Raw genomic sequence first — 23,859 nt, forward strand, 5'->3', positions numbered from 1 at the left:
AAGAGTTCCAGAGTTTACCAGAGAAAGGGATGAATAATTGAGAATGCTGGCTAACTCTTACATCAGAAAGGTGGACAGAATAGGGGTGAGAGAAAGAAGAAAGTCTTGTGCAGCGAGGCTGTGGGAGGAGGGGAGGCATGCAGTTAGCAAGATCAGAAGAACAGTTAGCTTGAAAAAAGCAGTAGCGATGAGAGAGAGGCTGAAGGCAGTCAGTTAGAGGAAACGAGTTGATAAGATGAAAAGCTTTCTCCGTACATGGACAGAGAAGGCCCTTCCTTGTACAGAGTTAGCAGCGGGGGGGGGGGGGGGGGGTTCGAGAAAAACTGGCAGGAACATCTCAGAATGCCTAACTTCATAGAAGCTGTTTTAGCTAGAGATGAGATGTGAAGTTTCCAGTTCAGATTATAAGTAATGAACAGACCAAGGATGTTCAGTGTAGAAGAGGGGTACAGTTGAGTGTCATTGAAGAAGAGGGGATAGTTGTCTGGAAGGTTGTGTTGAGTTGATAGATGGAGGAATTGAGTTTTTGAGGCATTGAACAATACCAAGTTTGCCCTGCCCCAATCAGAAATTTTAGAAGGATCAGAAGTCAGGCGTTCTGTGGCTTCCTGCACGAAATGTTTACTTCCTGAAGTGTTGGACGTCTATGAAAGACATGGAAAAGTGCAGGGTTGTATCATCACCGTAGGAGTGGATAGGACAAGAAGTTTGGTTTAGAAGGTCATTGATGAATAAGAAGAGAGTGGGTTACAGGACAGAACCCTGAGGAACACCACTGTTAATAGATTTAGGAGAAGAACAGTGACTGTCTACCACAGCAGCAATAGAACAGTCAGAAAGGAAACTCGAGATGAAGTTACAGAGAGAAGGATAGAAGCCGTAGGATGGTAGTTTGGAAATCAAAGCTTTGTGCCAGACTCTATCAAAAGCATTTGATATATCCAAGGCAACAGCAAAAGTTTCACCAAAATCTCTAAAAGAGGATGATCAAGACTCAGTAAGGAAAGCCAGATCACCAGTAGAGCGGCCTTGACAGAACCCATACTGATGATCAGATAGAAGGTTGTGAAGTGATAGATGTTTAAGAATCTTCCTGTTGATGATAGATTCAAAAACTTTAGATAGGCAGGAAATTAAAGCAATAGGACAGTAGTTTGAGGGATTAGAACAGTCACCCTTTTTACAAACAGGCTGAATGTAGGCAAACTTCCAGCAAGAAGGAAAGGTAGATGTTGACAGAGTTGAAAGAGTTTGACTAGCCAAGGTGCATGCACAGAGGCACAGTTTTGGAGAACAATAGGAGGGACCCCATCAGGTCCATAAGCCTTCTGATGGTTTAGGAGGGCATGGAAAACATCACTGCAAAGAATTTTAATAGGTAGCATGAAGTAGTCAGAGGTTGGAGGAGAGGGAGGAACAAGCCCTGAATCATCCAAGGTAGAATTTTTAGCAAAAGTCTGAGCAGAGTTCAGCTTTAGAGATACATGTGATAGCAGCAGTGCCATCTGGTTGAAATAAAGGAGGGAAGTAAGAAGTAAAGTTACTGGAGATATTTTTGGCTAGTCACGAGGGGAGTTATACCTTGAAAGATCAATTAAACTTGCAAAGAATTTTCTGAAGTATTCATTTTGTGTGAAAAATAAAAATTCAATATAGAGAGTGGGGCTAAGCATTGTGCTGGAAAAGAAGTATAGTACATATGCTATATTCAAGACACTTCTCAAATTTTGGATAATCCTTTTTTTGACTAGATGCTCCCTGACTTATGAACACCTGGGTTACTAACATCCATTGGTATGAACAAGAATCCCTGCAAGTTCAAATTCTCTGCATGCTTCCCACCTAGTGCCACCAGGCAACAGTGTAATAAAGGAGAGAGGTGTCATGTTCTTTACATTCAACTCCTGAACTGCTGTTCAATTGTACTCCAGGATCTTTTTGTGTATTTTCCAACTTTCTAATTATCAATCAGCTGGTGACAAGCATACTGATGACAGTAGCCATGCTAAGACACATCAAGCCACCTCAATGGAAACTAAGGAGGCTATAATAAAGAAATTTGACTGTGGAGAAAAAATTGTAAATGTAGTCCACATTTACAGTACAGTAGTACAGTATTTATACTATTTATGAACTAAATTGTTTTATTATGATGTATATAGTATCTTTATCACTGTACAGTATAGTTTTCACACAATCTTATTATATTACCTAGACATATGCACCCAATTTTTTTTATAAAATAAGGACTTACAAATGGTTGTTTGGAATCTAACTCATACATAAGTTGGGGAGCATCTGTACTATATAAAGGAACTGGCACATTCAGAAGGTCTCTTTACTTTTTACAATTTTTTGATACCCTAGGCCAGAGTCCCTCATACATATAAAAATATAACTCAGTTCTGTGGATTTTCTTTTTTTTCTTTTTTTTTTTTTTGCATTATGCAAGTTTGTATTTCCAAATACAAACAAAAATTTGCATGTATAATGAGGCTAATGCATGAACCACACTGTTGTGGGCATAAATTGCCAAAATTTTATGTCTATTCATAAGAATACTGCATTCTTAAAATACAGTAGTTTTATTTGCTGTCCTACCAACATAAATGTTCAAACAACAATTTGTTCAGTATTAAGTGACTATGGTCTAGTACTGAACCAGAGTTTATGATATAAAACAATATTGGAAATTGTTATATCTAAAAACATTATATCACTGAATTTCGTTCATAAAAATTTAGCATAAAAACAACAAAGACAACAGAAGTAAAGAAGATTGCACAACTTTGATACTTTTGAATTTACAACATATGTAGACATATCTATCTGACACATGTTAGGATTAAGATGAATTTTTAAAGCCACCTGAGATATCATTGATAATAACTTAAATGACCATATAAGTATAACTGGAATCTTATGAAACTGTACAACACTACTTTCAGACTGAACAGCACTAAATTGGCTTCTGGAACTAAATTTTTTTAGGAAGCTGTGGACATTTCTTGAAGATCTATAAATACAAACATCATTCTATCACTTTACCTTAATATATATATTTCATTCATATATATAATGAATGATCAGCAGGTCCCAAGTAGCGAATAGCTATGAGAATAACATCAATGATTGTCCACACTCCAAGACCACCAAAGCTGAATAACTTACCAATTCCTTCTTGCCAATGGCCCAGGTAAAATCTGAAGAAAAAATTATCTATTTCATTTTCATGAAATACAGAGAACAGTATCATAGCATTCCATATACATGGGCTTAATGAACTAAAGATGATAATACTTTCAAATGACTGTAGAAAATTTTTAACTTTACTGAATTTTCTGCTCCATGAAATCATCAGAAGGATCAACAGGATTTGTTAAGAAAAGAAAGAAATTATCTTCATGAGGATAAGGTTGGCAGCTATAGATTCAGAAGTTACACTGTTATTCCTGAATCTCCGTTCACCTGTCAGCTCCAAATCCTCCAAGAGTGATAGACAGCAGCAAAGCTGTGGACCATTTATACCCTGAAGTCCAATTGCAATACAGCTTTTTACGAAACACCCGATTGCCAAGGCACAGAACATCACTATTTACTGTGCAGTTAGATCTGAAATGAACAGCAGAAGGCATTGTATGAATACATGGCTTTATGGAATATAACTAAAATTTGTAACTGGTGCAGTTGATTGTCCTTTGAAGTAAATTTCTGTAATGTAATTTTTGTCTAATGAGGCCTTAAATATGCATAAGATAAGTCTGATTATACAACCAAGATCCCCTTTAATGCAACTTTTCAAATTCAAAATACTGGCCCATCTGCCACCACCTCTTGGCTGCTAACTTGGGAGTAAGAGTGAAGTAAGACCCACAAGTCACTCATTCAAACTGATAACTCTACACAGTGTTGGGGGTATAAACTCATTGTTTCAAATACATTAACTCAAAGTTGAGAATCAGAGGTATCAAAAGTGAGTAAATACTTCCAACCAATCTGGTGTACCTGCTCTTGTCTCAACTAATGATAACCAGTGATGCTTCCTTGCTCATCTGCATCCACATCATTGCCTCACACTCAGCTTAATCACACTGATGCAAATATCATGTATGCTGGGTGAGTTGCACTTTTTTTTGCTTTTTAAAAGCCTAGTGTTTCACTAAGTGGCATGTTCTGGATGGAAAGTAAACTCACTTGTGCAAACTATTCATATATTATAAGAAAATCTTAGGAGAGTATAGGGTTGCATGAAGGTGGGATAAAGGGAGCATATAACACACCACTGTGGACACTGCTAGACACAGCCCACAGCACCAGGAAAATATGTTGTACATACATAATATAGACGTACGTGTGTGTGTGTGTGTGTGTGTGTGTTTACTTAGTTGTGGTTTACAGGAAGGGAGTAATCTCATAGTATCCCGTCTCCCTCTATCTATCCAGTTTGGTCTTAAAAGCATGGACATTTATGGCACTGACAACATCTTCAGCAAGTTCATTCCATCTGTTCACACTTCTCTGAGGGAAACTATACTTCTTGATGTCTCTTCTACAGCTAACTTTCTTCAGCTGTTTACTGTGTCCCCTTATACTTGGTGTTCATATTTATAGAACATATCTATAGATGTTTATTAAATTTCTCTCTCTCTCTCTCTCTCTCTCTCTCTCTCTCTCTCTCTCTCTCTCTCTCTCTCTCTCTCTCTCTCTCTCTCTCTCTCTCTCTCTCTCTCTCTCTCTCCTATTTTCAAGGGTAGGAATTTCCAACATTTTTAATCTCTCTTCATAGGTTGACTTGCTCAACTCCAGAACCATCTTAGTGACTGCTCTTTGTACTCTTTCTAATTTTACAATATTCCTCCTTGTATGAGGAGACCACACCACTGGTGCACATTCCAATCTTGGTCTTATCATGGAAATCAACAACTTTTTTATCATTCCTTTCTCCAAATATGAGAATGCCATTTTTACTCCTTTTAACAAATTCATCGTCTCTCCACTAATTTTATCAGTGTCCATCAGGAGTCAAATTTTCCGTAACTGTTACTCCCAAATCCACTTCCTCTTTTGACCTCTTTAACTTATCCATCTCATAATGATATTGTATTATTTTCTAACTCTTTCTCCACAGCAGAATTGTATATCCTTTTAAATTCATCCCATTTTTTCCAAACATCTGCATCTTCAAAGTCTTTCCAGTCCACGGCAACAAAGTACTTTCTTAATTTTTCAAAGTCAGTTTTACTATATTTAAATCTTTTCACCTTATAATTTTCATCAATGATTACATTTTAATTTTTCTGATTAAATTCCATCAACACATGATCACTTTTACCTAGAGGGCTATCACAGTGTATAGTTTCAATAATTTCCATGTCCTTGGTTAACACTAAATCAAGTCCTGATGGTTTATCTCTTCTACAAAATCTGGTGTCACAATCAACCCATTGAGTCATCAGGTTTTCCATCGCCCAGTTTAATAGTCTATTACTCCATGAATTCTCACCTCCAGTAGTTGTCAATGTCTCCCAATTTATCTCCTTACAATTAAAATCACCAACAATAACTATATTACTACTTTCCAACACTATCTTTTTAAGATCTTTTAACACATCTATCAACATCTCTTCGTGCTCTTCCTTTTGCTAAGCATTGGTCATAGGTGGCACATACAGTCCTAAATAATTCATTACCCTTCCATTTCCACTTCTAATCATCACTTGTAGAACTTCAGACTTGTCTTCAATTTTTATTACCTTCTCCACTTTGACACATTTTTTAGTAAGAATGATCACTCCCCCTCCTCCCTTGTCACTTCTATTTTTCATCCATAAATCATATTTATCATCACCAATGTCGGGAGTTCCCCATTAATTTTTCCATTTTGTCTCATATAATACAACAACATCCAGTGCGGTTCTGTGTGTGTGTGTGTGTGTGTGTGTGTGTGTGTGTGTGTGTGTGTGTGTGTGTGTGTGTGTGTGTGTGTGTGTGTGTGTGTGTGTGTGTGTGTGTGTGTGTGTGTGATTCACCTACAGAAAGAGCTCTGAGCTCATAGTGACTGATCTTTGGGTAGGACTGAGACCACTGACACACCACACACCGGGACAGCGAGGTCACAACCCATCAGATTACATCCCGTACCTCCTTGCTGCTAGGTGAACAGGGGCTACACAGTAAGAGGCTCGCTGCGCCTGGGATTTGAACCAGGGCCTTCTTGGTTGCGAGCCGAGCGTGCTAACCACTACACTACACGGTGTGTGTGTTTGTGTGTGAGCGCACTGCACCAACCTAAGTGGGCCCCCTACTCCTATACTGCAATGAATGACCAGCCCAACCACAGCCCCAGCACCAACCCCCCTTGTTGGAAGCGCACCCATCTCAATTTGGACAAGAAGGTAGAAGTTATACATAGGATTGAAGCTGGAGAGAAGACAGTGGTAAGTAGGTCCTTCAAGGTAAATAAGTCAACCATCTGTATTGCATTTTCAGTACCAAAACTTTACCAATAATGGGCTCAAAAAGAGGACCTTGGGTGAGGGTGCAGAGGGAAATAAGCAGTTTCAAGAGTCCTTCTTATGTGATATTCCTCTAATGTGATGGCCTTGCAGAAGAAAATAATCATGTTATGAGGAAGGTTATATATTTTTTTTCAAAGACCTACATTATACCAGGCAAGATTGTATGTTCCTGCACAAATAAATCCTGTCCATTGAAGTGTCTTGACATGCACAAAAAAGGTATGGTACAGTATATTTCTTAATAGCTAGCTGATTTACATTACGAGGTACCCACATACAAGACACTTCTCAGTGTCTCCACTCTTGAAATTTTTTTCTTAAGCACTGGCAGCATTGACTGTGTCACAGTATTCTCCACACTCACCTCTTTCAGTGGCACCATGCACCTCACCAAAGTTTCTTCTGTTCTTGTAACTGTTTTTACAAAGGTAATTTCAGCCAGTGGTTATTTTCTCTTATTCCTTCATTTGGGTAACTCAGGATAACACAAGATGTGATTCTCTACAGTAAAATAGTATATCAGATACGTATCCAATGTCTAACCAAGTGTCAAACTTCCCCCATGTATCTTGGATATCAGATGTCTATCTGAGTACATGAGTATCCTACATCCCTTGTATATCTTGGTTGACAATCCAAGATATCCGACACTTATTTGAGGGTAACGAAGTGTCCTACTTATCTGATATAAGAGATATTCAGCTCTGATTTAGGTGGGGTTTATTGTAGCACTATGAAGTAATATCTATGAAAAACAAGAAATACTGATAATATAAAAAATTTGTAGTAGTACAAGTGTCCTGCAATACAAGTTGCCATGCTTTTATTTTCTTTAGTAAATGAAGGAGAAAAAAAAAAGAATAAATAAATACAGGAAACCTGAGGGCATGAATGCCTCTCATCATGAACAAATTTTCAAAACAAAAAACATCTCAGGTAATGAATGGCATCTCAAGTGACAAACACACAAGCCAGCAATAAGTTACGGTCACAAGCTGGGAGTACTGATAGGAGAGTATGGAAGGTGAGGTGAAAGAGATGTGCATGAGAAAAGTGCTGCTAAATATTTATGGCATATAATGAAAGGAAGGATAATAATAATATAGGTAAAAAGTGTCAGCATGATGGAACAACTGTATCAACACTTAGATATGCAATTGAGACTTGGGTACAGCATTAAAAAAATTGGTTAGGCATGCAAACAGTATATAAGAGTTGGTATGCCAAGTACAGATGAAGGAATAAAATGCAGAGTGGCTGAGAAACCAGTAGAACAGGACAACTTTACTTAAAATGTGAAGATAAGGTGTTTGAGCATGAGAGAAAGAGATGAGAATGTAAGGATGAAAGAATGAAAGGAATTCAAGGACAAGAAAATGGAGACTTTTATCACGGTTATCTACCTTGAAGCGTGCTTTGAAATAGGCATCAGATTTAGATAAGTAGCTACGTAGATCATGAGGAATACACAGCTGCTTCCACCAGAAGTGACTGATAGGAATGCCACATTCTTAAATCACTTGGAAAAAAAAAAAAAAAGTTTCATGGTATCCAAGCTTCGCATTGAGTCTTAAATTCTTACTATCTCAACTTTTGCACATTATCTCCTTGAGTTTCATGCTTTTGTCACATATGCAACATGCATTCCTACCTTCCTACCTGCTACAGATAGTGAAAATAAATACATACCTGCAATGTACTGTCTATGTATTTCTGTGTACAATTCACATACCTAAACATACAAATTCTTCATGTGGATAAGTCACTCGTTAACCACAACACTAGTCATACTGGCTTGCATGCAAGAGAGGGGGAGAGGAAGGCTAGCAATGGTAGCACTGCATTGTGAAAAAACCACAAATAAATGAGGCGTCTCATTACTGTGGTGGATGTGATAGTGCTGCACAGCCACATTACTGTCACACCGGAAGTAAGGATAAAAAACACACACACACAAACACACACAGTTTTAGATATGATCATGTGGCACAGCTGCAGTGCTGTGCCACATCAAATGCGAGAACGAAACACACACAAACACAGTTCTAAGTGTAATGGTGCTGCATGGCCACAGTGCTGTGTCACATAAGATGTGAGAACAAAACACACACACACACACACACACACACACACACACACACACACACACACACACACACACACACACACAGTTCTGGCTGCGATAGTGCTGCATGGCCACTCACACTAGATCTAAGGACAAAACACACACACACACGCACGCACACACACAATGAGAGTGATTATTAGAGAAGTGTTTTCCTTTGAAGGAATTTATCAATGGGGTCCCACAGGGACCAGTATTGGCCCCAATTATGTTTGCAATATATATTAATTACACAGATGAGGAAATTAATAGTTATATGAATCTATTTGCCAATGATGCTAAACTATTGAGAGAGTGAGTAAAGATGATTGTGAAATGTTGCAACAAGACCTTGATAAAAATTTGGGAATGGAGCTGCAAATGGGAAATGACATTCAAGATCAAGAAATGCAGTGTAATGGAGTTTGAAAAGAGCAAGCAGAGGATTTCAACTTGGAGGAGAGATAATAAGGAAATCAAAGTTGGAATGAGATTTGAGATCAGGTAACATTTTTTTTTTTATGTAGGAAGGACACTGGCCAAGGGCAACAAAAATCCAATAAAAAAAATATGCCCACTGAAATGCCAGTCCCATAAAAGGGTCAAAGCAGTGGTCAAAAATTGATGAATAAATGTCTTGAAACCTCACTCTTGAAGGAATTCAAGTCATAGGAAGGTGGAAATACTGAAGCAGGCAGCGAGTTCCAGAGTTTACAGAGAAAGGGATGAATGATTGAGAATACTGGTTAACTCTTGTGTTAGAGAGGTGGACAGAATAGGGGTGAGAGAAAGAAGAAAGTCTTGTGCAGAGAGGCTGCGGAAGGAGGGGAGGCATGCAGTTAGGAAGATCAGAAGAGCAGTTAGCATGAAAATAGCGGTAGAAGACAGCTAGATATGCAACATTGCGGCGGTGAGAGAGAGGCTGAAGACAGTCAGTTAGAGGAGAGGAGTTGATGAGACGAAAAGCTTTTGATTCCACCCTGTCTAGAAGAGCAGTATGAGTGGAACCCCCCCAGACATGTGAAGCATACTCCATACATGGATGGATAAGGCCCTTGTACAGAGTTAGCAGCTGGGGGGGTGAGAAAAACTGGCGGAGACGTCTCAGAATGCCTAACTTCATAGAAGCTGTTTTAGCTAGAGATGAGATGTGAAGTTTCCAGTTCAGATTATAAGTAAAGGACAGACCGAGGATGTTCAGTGTAGAAAAGGGGGACAGTTGAGTGTCATTGAAGAAGAGGGGATAGTTGTCTGGAAGGTTGTGTCGAGTTGATAGATGGAGGAACTGAGTTTTTGAGGCATTGAACAATACCAAGTTTGCTCTGCCCCAATCAGAAATTTTAGAAAGATCAGAAGTCAAGCGTTCTGTGGCTTCCCTGCGTGATATGTTTACCTCCTGAAGGGTTGGACGTCTATGACAAGACGTGGAAAAGTGCAGGGTGGTATCATCAGCATAGGAGTGGATAGGACAAGAAGTTTGGTTTAGAAGATCATTAATGAATAATAAGAAGAGAGTGGGTGACAGGACACAACCCTGAGGAACACCACTGTTAATAGATTTAGCATAAGAACAGTGACCGTCTACCACAGCAGCAATAGAACGGTCAGAAAGGAAACTTGAGATGAAGTTACAGAGAGAAGGATGGAAACCGTAGGAGGGTAGTTTGGAAATCAAAGCTTTGTGCCAGACTCTATCAAAAGCTTTTGATATGTCCAAGGCAACAGCAAAAGTTTCACCAAAATCTCTAAAAGAGGATGACCAAGACTTAGTAAGGAAGGCCAGAAGATCACCAGTAGAGCGGCCTTGATGGAACCCATACTGGCGATCAGATAGAAGATTGTGAAGTGATGGATGTTTAAGAATCTTCCTGTTGAGGATAGATTCAAAAACTTTTGATAGGCAGGAAATTAAAGCAATAGGATGGTAGTTTGAGGGATTAGAACGGTCACCCTTTTTAGGAACAGGTTGAATGTAGGCAAACTTCCAGCAAGAAGGAAAGGTAGATGTTGACGGACAGAGCTGAAAGAGTTTGACTAGGCAAGGTGCAAGCACGGAGGTACAGTTTCGGAGAACAATAGGAGGGACCCCATCAGGTCCATAACCCTTCTGAGGGTTTAGGCCAGCGAGGGCATGGAAAACATAATTGCAAAGAATTTTAATACGTGGCATGAAGTAGTCAGAGGGTGGAGGAGAGGGAGGAACAAGCCCAGAATCGTCCAAGGTAGAGGTTTTAGCAAAGGTTTGAGCGAAGAGTTCAGCTTTAGAAATAGATGTGATAGCAGTGGTGCCATCTAGTTGAAATAGAGGAGGGAAAGAAGAAGAAGAAGCAAAGTTAATGGAGATATTTTTGGCTAGATGCCAGAAATCATGAGGGGAGTTAGATCTTGAAAGGTTTTGACATTTTTTGTTAATGAAGGAGTTTTTGGCTAGTTGGAGAACAGACTTGGCATGGTTGCAGGCAGAAATATAAAGTGCATGAGATTCTGGTGATGGAAGGCTTAAGTACCTTTTGTGGACCACCTCTCTATCATGTATAGCACGAGAACAAGCTGTGTTAATCCAAGGTTTAGAAGGTTTAGGACGAGAAAAAGAGTGAGGAATGTATGCCTCCATGCCAGATACTATCACCTCTGTTATGCGTTCAGCACACAAAGACGGGTCTCTGACATGGAAGCAGTAGTCATTCCAAGGAAAATCAGCAAAATACCTCCTCAGGTCCCCCCAACTAGCAGAGGCAAAACGCCAGAGGCACCTTCGCTTAGGAGGATCCTGAGGAGGGATTGGAGTGATAGGATAAGATAGAGATATGAGACTGTGATCGGAGGAGCCCAATGGAGAAGAAAGGGTGACAGCATAAGCAGAAGGATTAGAGGTCAGGAAAAGGTCAAGAATGTTGGGCGTATCTCCAAGACGGTCAGGAATACGAGTAGGGTGTTGCACCAATTGCTCTAGGTCATGGAGGATAGCAAAGTTGTAGGCTAGTTCACCAGGATGGTCAGTGAAGGGAGAGGAAAGCCAAAGCTGGTGGTGAACATTGAAGTCTCCAAGAATGGAGATCTCTGCAAAAGGGAAGAGGGTCAGAATGTTCTCCACTTTGGAAGCTAAGTAGTCAAAGAATTTCTTATAGTCAGAGGAGTTAGGTGAGAGGTATTCAGCACAGATAAATTTAGTATGAGAGTGACTCCGTAGTCGTAGCCAGATGGTGGAAAACTCGGAAGATTCAAGAGCGTGGGCACGAGACCAGGTCAAGTCGCCTGAGAAATACATGAATAAAATTGTTGAAGAGTGGCATTTACCCACATGGATGGAGAAATGGTAAAGAAACTGATTATCACTCTGATAAGGCCAAGATTGGATTATGCAGTACCAGTGTGGTCACCAAACACAAAAAGAAACATCAAGAAACTTGAAAGGATTCAAAGAGCAGCAACAAAATTGGCTCATATGAGGAGAGGCTATCAAAAATGGAATTGACAATGCTGGAACAAAGAAAGGAAAGAGGAGACTGATAGCAATTTATGGAGAATATGAAGGTGCTCAATAGAGTAGAGGTAATAAAGTGAGACATCAGAGATATGGGAGGACATAGAAGAAAGAAAAAAAAGTTACAGAAAGAATATGAAAATGAACAGCTTTTCTCATAGAGTAGTAGATATACAGAATGAAATGGATGGGGAAGTAGTGTATTCAGAGAAAATACATGAATTTAAGACCATGTCGGACACAATGAAATACAAAAATGGGACAGCATGAGCAAAGCTCCCCCTCCTGCATTACAACTAGGTAAATATAACTATGTAAATACACAGTTTTAAGTGTGATGGCAATGCACTACCACAGCTTTGCTTCACACTGGATGTGAGGAGAAAACACACACACACACACACACCACACCAGAGACTGCTATGGAAAATTCAAAATATAGGGGGTTTGCAAGGAAACAGACTGAATTGGATTACAGACTTCTTGAGGGATAGAGAAATGAGAACAGTAATAAAGGGAGAAAAATCAGAATAGTGCAGAGTTACAAGTGGAGTACTACAGGGGACAGTCTTAGCCCCTGTAATGTTTCTGGTGTATGTCAACGATATGGTGGATGCATCGTCTGCAAACAGACTTACATAAAGATAAAGATGAAAGGGGCATTTGCTTACATGGATGAAGAGATGATGAAAAAGTTGATGGAATATGTGATCCAACCAAAACTGGAATATGCCACAATTGTTTGGTCACCCCATAATAAAAAGGAAATAAGGAAAATAGAAAGGATCCAAAGAGTTGCAACTAAATTGGTACCAAGTTTGAGAGATTTAACCTATGAAGAAAGATTAAGGAGACTGAAGCTTCCATCATTACAAGAGAGAAGAGAAAGAGGGGACCTGATTGCTATATACAGAGCTTTAAAGGGTAAGGATCAAGTTGACAAAGAAGACTTATTTGTGTGGGACTCAAGAGATACAAGAGGACATGGAGTGAAATTGAGGAAAACAGCAAGTAGAAGAGATGTCAAGAAATATGGTTTCCCAAATAGAAGCATAGAAATATGGAGCAACTTAGATGAAACAGTGGTACAAGCAACAAATATTCATGAATTTAAAGTTAAACTGGATGCTTATAGATATGGAGACAGGGCAGCATGAGCATAGCTCTTTTCCTGTAAAACACAACTAGGTAAATACACACACACACACACAGTTCTGGCCCATGCTGCTAGAATGAATAATTTTTATAGTGTTTTCAATACTCAAAGTTCTGTGACCCTTGAGTTTAGTGCCATGCCTTTGGAAGAAAGCAAGCATGAAACTCAAGAGGGTACTGTACAATCTTAGAAAGCACTGATACTCACGTAAATGTTTCTCTGGGAGAGTGAACAGCACGGCACTGGTTGTTTCCAAGACAAGTGTGTTCCCAGTGTGATGTCTGGTAGCAATACCGGCATATCATTGGCACTGTTATTTCCTGTTTACCCTGAAAATAAGGTTGAAGTGATTACTACAGTAAAGAAGTCTAACCAGCTTTAAGTAAGGTGCTTTATATACAGTACTGACAAAAGTCTTGGTACAAACCACACTCCACCAAGTAATACCAGTTTGGTATAGATTATCATAGCATCTCTCCAATCTAGCAGTAAGTCTAGGCAACCTTGGAACAGGTAGCAGGGGAGGGTGGAAACCCCAGCTGCACAAACAAGAAATGAGGAAGTAAGAAGAATTGGCTGAATGGGCAGATCAGTGTGTGTGTTAAGATGGTTTGGGGAAGTGGAGAGAATGGGGGACAAAAAACTAGTCAAGAGAGTAATGAGGTCAGATGTGTGTGGTGGAAGGTTGTGGGGCAAGCCTTGCCTGGAGTGGATGAACTGTGTGAAGAGAGCATTGAATGAGAGAGGAATGACTGTGCAGCAAGGAAGAATGATTGTATGTGACAGAGGTGTATGGAGAGTGACAGTGGTGAGTGTATGAAAATTAAATAGTCTTATTGACCTCAAGGAACAGGTGTGGGCACACCTGGCGGGGCCCATCAGCATATGGACCCAGTTAGGGTGTCATAAACTTTGTAGGAAGTATCCTGCATCTGTTGTAGTCTCAGGATTGAAATAGATACAGGATAGGAAACAGTTGCATTATGAAAGTAAAGGGGTAAACCAGTGTATGTTGTCAGGCCTTGCTATGGATGTATATGCTCAGATGATATCCGATAGATATATAGTATTGTGTTGGCCCACATAAAACTTTTTATTTCCAATTTCAGATATGTGAACACAGGATACATAGCATGCATAATCTCCATTCCAATATAAAACTTTTCTGTCTCTTTTGAAGTCTTAAGATTTCAGTCTAAATCTTTGTTGTCTAGTTTTGTACATGGTATTGACAATGATAATGTTCAACAAGTGACTGAGCAACTCACTTTGCAGCTAACTCTTGGTCTGCAGGTGACATTCACTTCCTGGCCATAGACACAGGTGCAGTTGAAGTCACATTTCAAACATTCTTTGCTCAGTTCATGACACTGCTGATTTTCTGGGCAAACCACAGAGCCAAGTTGTGAGTGATCCTATTGAAGAAAAAGTCAATTAATCATTCAAATATCAATAATGTGATATTCACATTAACCACTAATTGTGTTTAACAACATGTTCATGTTGTTCACTCAGGTAAACAGGAACTATTTGCAGTGGAATCCCAAATAGTGTTGCATCAAAGATCATAATTCATAGACAGTGCGATGTTAAAAATAATTAAGTAAAAACTAATCTAGTAGCATAGGTAAAGTTCAGTGAGAAATTGAGTTATGTGGGCACAGTTCAAACAGTTCAAACCACATGGTGACCAATTCATTAACCAATATACAGAATCCTTATAAGTATTAACCTATTTGACAAAAAAAAATAAAAATAAATAAATAAATAAAATAAAATAAATAAATAAATAAACAAATAAAAGATACATAAATACAAAAAAATAAATTATATATATATATATATATATATATATATATATATATATATATATATATATATATATATATATATATATATATATATATATATGCACTTTTATTCAAAACACACTAAAAATTGTAAGAGGAACTGATACAGCAAAGTATGGTGGTATCTTGGTTTACATCCACTTCAGAACAAGTTGAACTTGGTATGTGTCCTGTTTGGAAGCGAAAAAATTTGCTTGGTATACAACCTTGAACTTGTATGGGTCAAAATGAGTGACAATACCGCATGCTACCCTTGTTTACCTCTTTTGAGATAAAGTCATGACTGCCCATGAGCAGTGTTGCCAGGTTGGTGAGCCTCAACCAGCTTAAAAAAAAAAGGGTGGGGGGAGGGGGGGGGCTCTTCTGAACAATAATATTTCCTCCCCTCTCAGCACCATCCTAGTAGGCACTCTTCTCACCAAGGTAAGGTGAGGTTAAATTTTTATTTATTTCATCTAATTCCTTTTGTATTTACCATGTTTGACAACATTTAAGACACCCTTTTCCATAAAAATGGCTAAAAAAATCTGCATCTTATTTGCAAATGTGAGGCCCCCTGTAGATTTAATTTTGAAATTTCCTTTGCCCATACACCCAAAGATTTACACCACAGTATTATAGGCAAGGGTGCTATATCATATTTTTCAATCATAATATGATATAGGGAAATGTTGAAAATGAAAGTGACACGCCAATTGTGTTGTTGACATCTCGGCAGCTGGGCTGCATTTTTCGCCTTGCGTCCATAACCAGGCCACTACCTCTATTTTATTACTGCAATCATGTAGGTTATTTTTACTACTGTGATTACTTACTTTTTGGTATTTGCACCACATGGTGTAACCATAGAAATCTTCCAAATTATGTGATCTACAATTTGAGTGTGATAGTAAGAGCTACAGGTGTATTGTGTTAAACAGCACTAGAACCACATTTTAGTATTACGCAGCTTAAATTATTTTATACAACCCATCAATGTATTGTACAATATGCTAATAACAACAGGATTTTTTTTCATGGCAATGGATAAATAATTTTCTCTTTACTTATGGGAAAAATTTGTTTGGTATACATCCTGTTTGGTACAAGTCCAAGAATCTGGAATGGATTAAGGATGCATACTGAGGTACCAGTGTACACAAGATGCAATGAATAAGCATGATTCATAAGTAAACCATAATCCAAGCCTAATCCAGTCCTGTAAGACACATATCATGCTAACACTCCTTCCAAACACAGCCTTCAAGTGGCAAACCTACAGAGCAGTTCTCTGGAGTGGGTGGGAGACGTGGTGCTGGCTCAGAGGAGCCAGTCAAGTTATTGCTGGCTGGCTTGTAGCTCTTGTTTGTCTCATCTTGTGGCCTAGTGTCCTCCAGGGAGCTTGAAGCACATCCTGTCAAGAGTTTACATTAATAACTTGTAACAAACTGACCAAGAGAAGCTGGGAGCTTAAAGTTTCTAAACACACACACACACACACACACACACACACACACACACACACACACACACACACACACTCAAAAAACATGAGAGATCTTCAGACACATGCAGGATGTTGAGAAAAATTACCTAGTTGAAAATATGAGATAATTACACCAATGATGTTGCCTTCACCTGCTTCTGTCTGTGCCACATGATCCTCACAGCTGAGGAGGTGGATTCATATAATGCCCTAACAAGATGCACAAACATGAATCAAAGCCATGAAGTACAGTAGTACCTCATAGTCCAGTCAGTTAAGGGTTGTCCTTCCAGCCTGTCTGATCTGAGTTTGACCTCCAGTCAAGTCCATCTCTCACATAACAGATTAATTTCCCAGTATTTTGTAAGTGGTACTTCATTCAGTGATGACCAACTCACAACTATAAGCATCACAATGTTCAACCTGCTAATTCTCAAGGGTTGACAACCTGAGTTGACAACCTGTCTCAACCCATCACAGCAATCAGCAATTGTCTGTCCCATCTGTCTTCCTGAACGAGACACACTTGTGATAACCTGGCAGGATTTTACCTCAGATCATAAGGATCATAGCAATATCAGTCCTAAACAAGTAAGACTTTAATCACTAATTATAGACAAAATATGTAAATTACTGTGCAGTTTACATAACAGCTGATGACTTATGCTTCCCTCTGTTGCTATTTATGATGATGGTAGTGGCCTGAGAATAAACTACAAATGTTTGACATAAAAAAACATGAATTCCTTCATAACCACCTTTTTGCAATAAGGAGAGAAATAAAAAAATAAAAAATGTGGACATACAAGAAACAGCGATCATTAACATGATAGCTACATTCTTTAATATATTCAAATTTAAACTGCAGTGATGTGTCAACTTAATTTCAAATTATCCCATCAACAAACTAATGTACTGTTTTATTGGAAATTTGAAATTTGCAACAGGTATGTTATCAACATTCTTTATGCTGCTTTACTTTATATATTTTTCACTAATGCAATTTATTGTAACTATAGATGTATTAACAATATTAGCAACATACATCTATAATATATCCAGTAAAAGATTTAAATTATATATCTTGGGTCACAATATATATATATATATATATATATATATATATATATATATATATATATATATATATATATATATATATATATATATATATATATATATATATATATATATATATATATATATATATATATATATATATATATATATATATATATATATTTAGAAGCTTACAGTAAAAGAGGCTTTCAATTAAGAGGAATGAGTTCCAGTTATGAGAAAAGGAATTCAAATTAAGGAGGGTGAGGCTGAAGCTATGAAGAAAAAAGTTGAAGTAAAATGGGAGGAGGTTGGAATTAAGAAGGACATTAATCTTAAGGAGGTTTGAGCTAAGAGGAAAGCATCCCAAGTAAAGGAGGAGATTGGAGTAAAAAAAAAAAAAAAAAAAACTTCAGAGGATTGGGGTTGTATTTAGATTATGAAGGAAAAAGACTGGAGTTAGAATGGAGTTTTGAGCTGAGAAGGAAGAGGTTCAAATAAAGTAAAGACTCTACAGTCTTTAGAGTTAAGAAGAAAAAGTTTCAAGTTAGGAGAAAGGAGCTTAGAGTTAAGAAGAGGAATGATCTTAGAGTTAGAAATTAATCCCTAACTCCAAGGTTGTATTTGATATATGTGAGTTCAAAATATGCAAATTCTATCCTATGCAACAAACCTAATTGTGCCAAGTATTCTCAATATGCGAGAAAAATTCTCATTATGTGAGTAACAGCAGTGGTGCAACTGGTTGGTGAGGTAGTGCTTAATTTTTGTGAAATGGTACTGGAATAAATATTCAGACAGTTAAAAAATGGGTCGTGGAACATAACCCCCATTAATGGGGTGATAAGTTTGATATATGCGAATTCTCGTTACGTGCGTTTTACGCAGAAAGTAACCCTTGCATATAGCAAATACCTGGATATATAGATCTTGAGTGAAGGGAAAGATTAGGTTAAGACTCACTTCACATAAGCATTTTTCTCCTATATGCCAAAACCATAATGAAGTCTAATGAGATTGTTTAAATGGTACTTACACACCCAGATTCCCATATAGCAAAGACTTACCAGCAACATGTATTGCTAAATTGTCAGGAACTGTGCATTCTAGAAAACTGAAGATGTCTATGGAGCACTTCCATTTATGCTGCCTTTCCTTTCATAACATTCTGTTCTAACTACTCTGTTATAACTAGAGTAATGATAAATCACTCTCTGCCTGACATTCTTCATCTCAGGAAAATAAAAGTGAACTAAATGCATCACTGTTTCTGTAAGTTCTGTGCTATGTTGTGGGAAAGCCATGCAAAAAATAAATTAAGATTTAATAAAATAAATAAATAAATAAATAAATAAATAAATAAATAACCATGAAAAATATAAAAAAACAACTATGTGAAGACATGCCTTCTTGTCACTACCATGCAAGAAAAGAAAATGTAAAAGAAGCCTGAGAAGAAAAAAGTTGGGGTTAAGATGAAAGAGGCTGAGTTTAGGAGGAGGAAGTTGGAATTAAGGGAAGGAAGTAAACTATTGCTGTGGAGGGAAAAATAAAATTTTAAATTTCTTAAAGCATTAAAGATGTCAATCTAACTGTTGTTATATCTAATTTGTGTAATGTATGACAACCAACAGTGTTTCTCATGACTAGATTGATGTTTACATTTTGTAAGTCTTTGTTTCTTAGGCCAAACTTTAGTTCTTGCACACCAAGAAACAGTCATGCTGGCTGCACACTTTGGAGGGGATGCAGTGAATCACCCTCTGTGGACATGTCTCCCAGAGGAGTCTGTGACAAAGCACAAAGCCACCACTGTTTCTGGAAGCACAAAAGATTTTGCTTTATAACAAACCAAACGTGGACACACTGATGCATGCTTTTTAAGGTGTCACCACATTAGTACTCTTCCATGTTTGGTTTTGGTATTTTTTTGCTTATTCTGTTGTCTCCTTTCTTCTGTACCAATCAGGTGGATGTGATTGTCTTCATGAGGCAAGCTATCACTAGATACCATAGTCAAGTTTAAATCTATAGTGGATAACAAATATTCAAAATAAATCACTACTTTTTACAAAATAATATTTAATATTATGTATATATTTTTTAAGTTTCATACATTAAATAAATCAACTCAGTGCTCATACTACATAAAATTTGTGGTTTTATAACAGCCTGGAAAGTTTAACATGGCTAGATTTTGCAGGTTTTAGCTTCTTCAGCCAAACATTAGTACATATACACTAAGAAACTATGATCCTAGCTGCACATTATGGACACAATGAATCATCCTTGGTGGACTGAGACTACAAAAGTAACACATACCAAAGGAAAGCTTTGTTTCACAACCATGAATGCATCCATGTATGTGTGTACTGCAGGTGTTTAAGAAATTGTCAATTTTCAGAAAAAAAAAAAAAAAGACACAAAAGAATTGCATAGTGTGATAGCATCTTTAGCTAATTTGACTTATCCATTATTGCATAGTGTGATAACATCTTTAGCTAATTTGACTTATCCATTATTCACAAGACACTTTACCAAATGTTGAGAGGTGTCTGCTTGCTTGTCTATCATGCTCATATCTGTTATTACTTTAAGGAAAATACAGGCAAAAGGCTATATGTGTGTGATGGGGTGCTTTCAGGAATTGTTAATTTTAAAGTTTATAGAAAAAATTGACACAAATAGCACCACAAGGACAAAGCAGGGCTCTCAAATTCAAAACAGTTCACTCTGGCCCCAGGTCCTTCCAGCCTCAGTCACTCTAATCTCTAGTTACTCCAACCTCTCCTGCATTTAGCCCAAGTCATAGTGGCCTCCCAGAGCTAAGTGCACATGTCTACATGTTTGAGCCCATAAAGTGTGTAAATGTTTAAAGTTAATTCATTTAAAAAATGTATGCTTTGCTTTACTTAATACAAATAAACAAAAAAAATATGCAATGAAAATATTATAACCACTGAATTTTATACAGCATTTGATGACCCTTCTACATTTGATCATGTAGTCATTTGCGCCTGTAGGATCCATTAAAGAATTAACAATACATATGAAAGAAACTTAGATAAATGGATTTGGGATGCCAAGAGAGAGAATGATATCCAGTCAAAATATTTGCACAAATAATTATGTAGAAGGCTATCACAGAAGATTAAATAATAGTGCTTTCCTTTTTATGTGCTGATCCCACTACTGCACAAAGAAGCCAAAAAACATACATGTGAAGACATGTCTGATTAAGGAGAGCAAACTTGCTTGTTATCAGTGGCAGAAATATCATTCTATAAAAGGCTGAATTTTAAAATGGTTGCTAAAGTACAAGCAACATGAAATTGTCACTGATCAGATATCAGAAGCATGTTCCAGGCTAAGTGAACCAAATCCAGTGGGTGTTTAAGTTACGAGTGAGGTACATTCCAGAAGGCTGCTCATAAGTTGTCTTGCTCATAACTCGTTATAATTTTTCGGTACAAAAAAAAGTATCATACGTTTTGCAAGCAATCTCTCTCTCTCTCTCTCTCTCTCTCTCTCTCTCTCTCTCTCTCACATGCACATTTTTTCCTGTCTCCCTCTCTCCTCTATTTATACATGCCTTTATTCATATAATTTATTAAGATGGCTGACTGAAAGCACAAGACAGGTATGCTTGTCTTGGAGCAGGCTTTCTACACACACCAAGCAGTGGTGGGTGGTCCTTTGCTATGATGCTGCGCTGTGTGGGTAGTGGTGAAGTGGCATACTAGGTAAATATGGTGCCAAATTTGAACTTTTGGTTAGCAAAGGGAACAATATCAAGAGCACAATTTCACTTTGCGAGTAGACTGCTCATATCTCTGAACATTCATGGTTTGTCACCTCATAACTCAGACACCCTTTGCATATCATTTTAAACCATTTTTAGTTATTTTAGTATTTTCTTTTACTTAAACATATTTTCATTTTTAATTATTTTAGTATTTGTTTTTTTTATTTGGATAGATACTTATATATCTATTTTTTTCAGTTGGATGCTTATGTTATTACCTCTAGCCAATTTAAAGTAGAGTTGGTGTAGCTGGCAGAACTGCAGAATAAATAATGTCACTTTTGCACAACATAGCTTTATATTATGTTGGTGGCCAAGGTGACCAGCATGGTAAGCTGGGGTGGTTAAGGTGGTAGGTTAGAGTGACTAGGGTATGGAGTGGCTAGGGTATGGGGATGACATGAAAAATGTGAGGCTGGAGTGACTGGAATTTCTTAAATTAAGGTTCTGTTTTGTTAATGCCCTGTAGGGTTTGTTTTAAAGTCAAAAGCCACAGCCTTTGGTCTCCCTAGACACCCAGGGACACTAATCTAACCTAATATTACACCAGCACACCACACTAACAAGAATGATTTGCAAGTGCTATGGTTTCCAACCATAGCACTGGAAAAAGTTGAGTAGACCCAAATAGCAATTTGTACACCTGTCTGATGCCATGATAAAGGTAGAACTGATGTGGCAGCTCCCCTGCTGCTTTACATACTCTCACAAAGGATTACATGTGGAGTAATTCCAAATTACAAAGGCTATTTGAATTAGTGGACACTACATACAGTATAAATGTGTCATGCATAAAGCCTTATTTGATTACATATTAATATGACAATTAATTTGCATCCAGTGCAACAGAAATATTAGTCAATAATACAATGGTGAATAAAATACCTGGCACGGGACTAGTTACTGTGGCAATGTGATGCAGTCACAGTACCCACATACCAATATACTAACACACGCATTATACTGTATCTCTCCAAGCAAGCCTCATTGGCATGGACTTACAATTTGTGATGCAGTGCAAAACGAATCGCATCACTGTAATATAACCATGCATGACCCCAAAACAAAACAACCACACACGCGTTGTAGAAAGAGTATTCATCACCATATATGCATGATTTAGATTATCTATGAGGAGCTGCTATTGGCAAGATTAACCAAAGCCACAAAAATAGATAAATAAATGACAAGTAAAATGGCTTAAGGATAAAAACATAATTACAGATCTTTTAATGTATAGAGGATCAGCAATGGTATACTTCAGGCATATAATGAGTCAAATGGTGCAGGAAGAAAGGATAGCATGTGAATATGGAAGGAAATTAATAAGGTTTACTTGTTAGTATTAAGGTGCTGTGGTAAAAAGAGGGCATGCATGTCTTACGTGAATTAGTTTATTGCACTGGATGTTTAGTGGACCACCTCGTTTCTCTCACCTGGTGGACTTCTCCCGTACCCGGAATTGGCACCCAAAGGTTAACACACACACACACACACACACACACACACACACACACACACACACACACACACACACACACACACACACACACACACACACTTGCCTGTTAAAATAATGAAGACAAAACTCCACTTGAGCAGCGAGGCCCCACGGGTCATACTGGGGCTTGTGACGGGGCGGAGTTGGTGGGGCATGAGTGGGGGCGGGACTCACTCATACCCACCACACACTCCGAAATAATACTTGCAACTTTTCAATACGGAGGTAACAATCAAGTGAATAGCATGAGTTCTTCTCCGCTACTTCCTGCTTGTGGTACAGGAGAGATCTAAGAGGCGAGTGACGTGCAGCGGCTGAACCAAAACGCTGCCAGGCGCCTCGCTTTGAACAGCTGACTATGCTAAACAAAACAAGTGTCAAAGAGAATGATACTTAATAGCAACGCATCACCTGAAAAATACTTCTATTAAACAATAAATTATGCAATCGTTATCAATACTCATCTTTACTGATATCTGGAAACAAAGATGACATTTTTCAGATAACCACCTAATTACCCTCACCTAGTTTCTTCACCTGCTGATTGTCTTTCTTGTTGTCAAGAGGCGTGCAGGAGAATGGTAAGGTCTGGGGGATGTGAGAGGTAAGACAGACCAAGGATGAGAGCCACTAACAAGGCAACCTCTATACAGAATAGCAAAAGAACATGACCGAGTTATGTTATATACGGGATTCAAATCATGTCCTGTCTTATTAGAAAACAGCAGATAAGAGAGTATAAATTAAACAAATCTATACAAACTGTCTTTCTTTCTGGTCTGTATGCGTACTGTTACGAAGAAAGTCTCTTCCGTGGTTACCCGTCCTTTAAGATCAAGACAATGTTTCGCCAGTTGCCGTTACAAAGGCTTGGCTCAGGAGCGATCCCAAGCCCCCTGTAACATCAAGATCTAGAT

General features: G+C 38.0%; 1 protein-coding gene across 5 annotated transcripts; it reads right to left on the reverse strand.

The window, feature by feature from the left end:
- Positions 1-2,126: 2,126 nt before the first annotated feature.
- Positions 2,127-23,813, reverse strand: LOC135100777 (TM2 domain-containing protein 3-like). 5 transcript variants are annotated; one of them, XM_064004093.1, is made up of 8 exons: positions 23,734-23,813; positions 23,467-23,530; positions 23,007-23,303; positions 16,372-16,505; positions 14,531-14,677; positions 13,470-13,591; positions 3,469-3,612; positions 2,127-3,203 (listed from the first exon to the last, which is right to left on the reverse strand). In XM_064004093.1, exons 3-8 carry the CDS (start codon positions 23,095-23,097, stop codon positions 3,068-3,070), a joined length of 774 nt encoding a protein of 257 aa, XP_063860163.1. In that variant the 5' UTR covers positions 23,098-23,303; positions 23,467-23,530; positions 23,734-23,813; the 3' UTR covers positions 2,127-3,067. The 5 variants fall into 5 exon arrangements, with proteins under 5 accessions (XP_063860163.1, XP_063860164.1, XP_063860167.1 ...); XM_064004094.1 differs by having other exon boundaries at positions 23,706-23,780; XM_064004097.1 differs by lacking the exon at positions 23,467-23,530 and having other exon boundaries at positions 23,734-23,797.
- Positions 23,814-23,859: the final 46 nt, after the last annotated feature.

Source organism: Scylla paramamosain, chromosome 5, assembly GCF_035594125.1.
Source record: "Scylla paramamosain isolate STU-SP2022 chromosome 5, ASM3559412v1, whole genome shotgun sequence".
Taxonomy (NCBI): domain Eukaryota; kingdom Metazoa; phylum Arthropoda; class Malacostraca; order Decapoda; family Portunidae; genus Scylla; species Scylla paramamosain.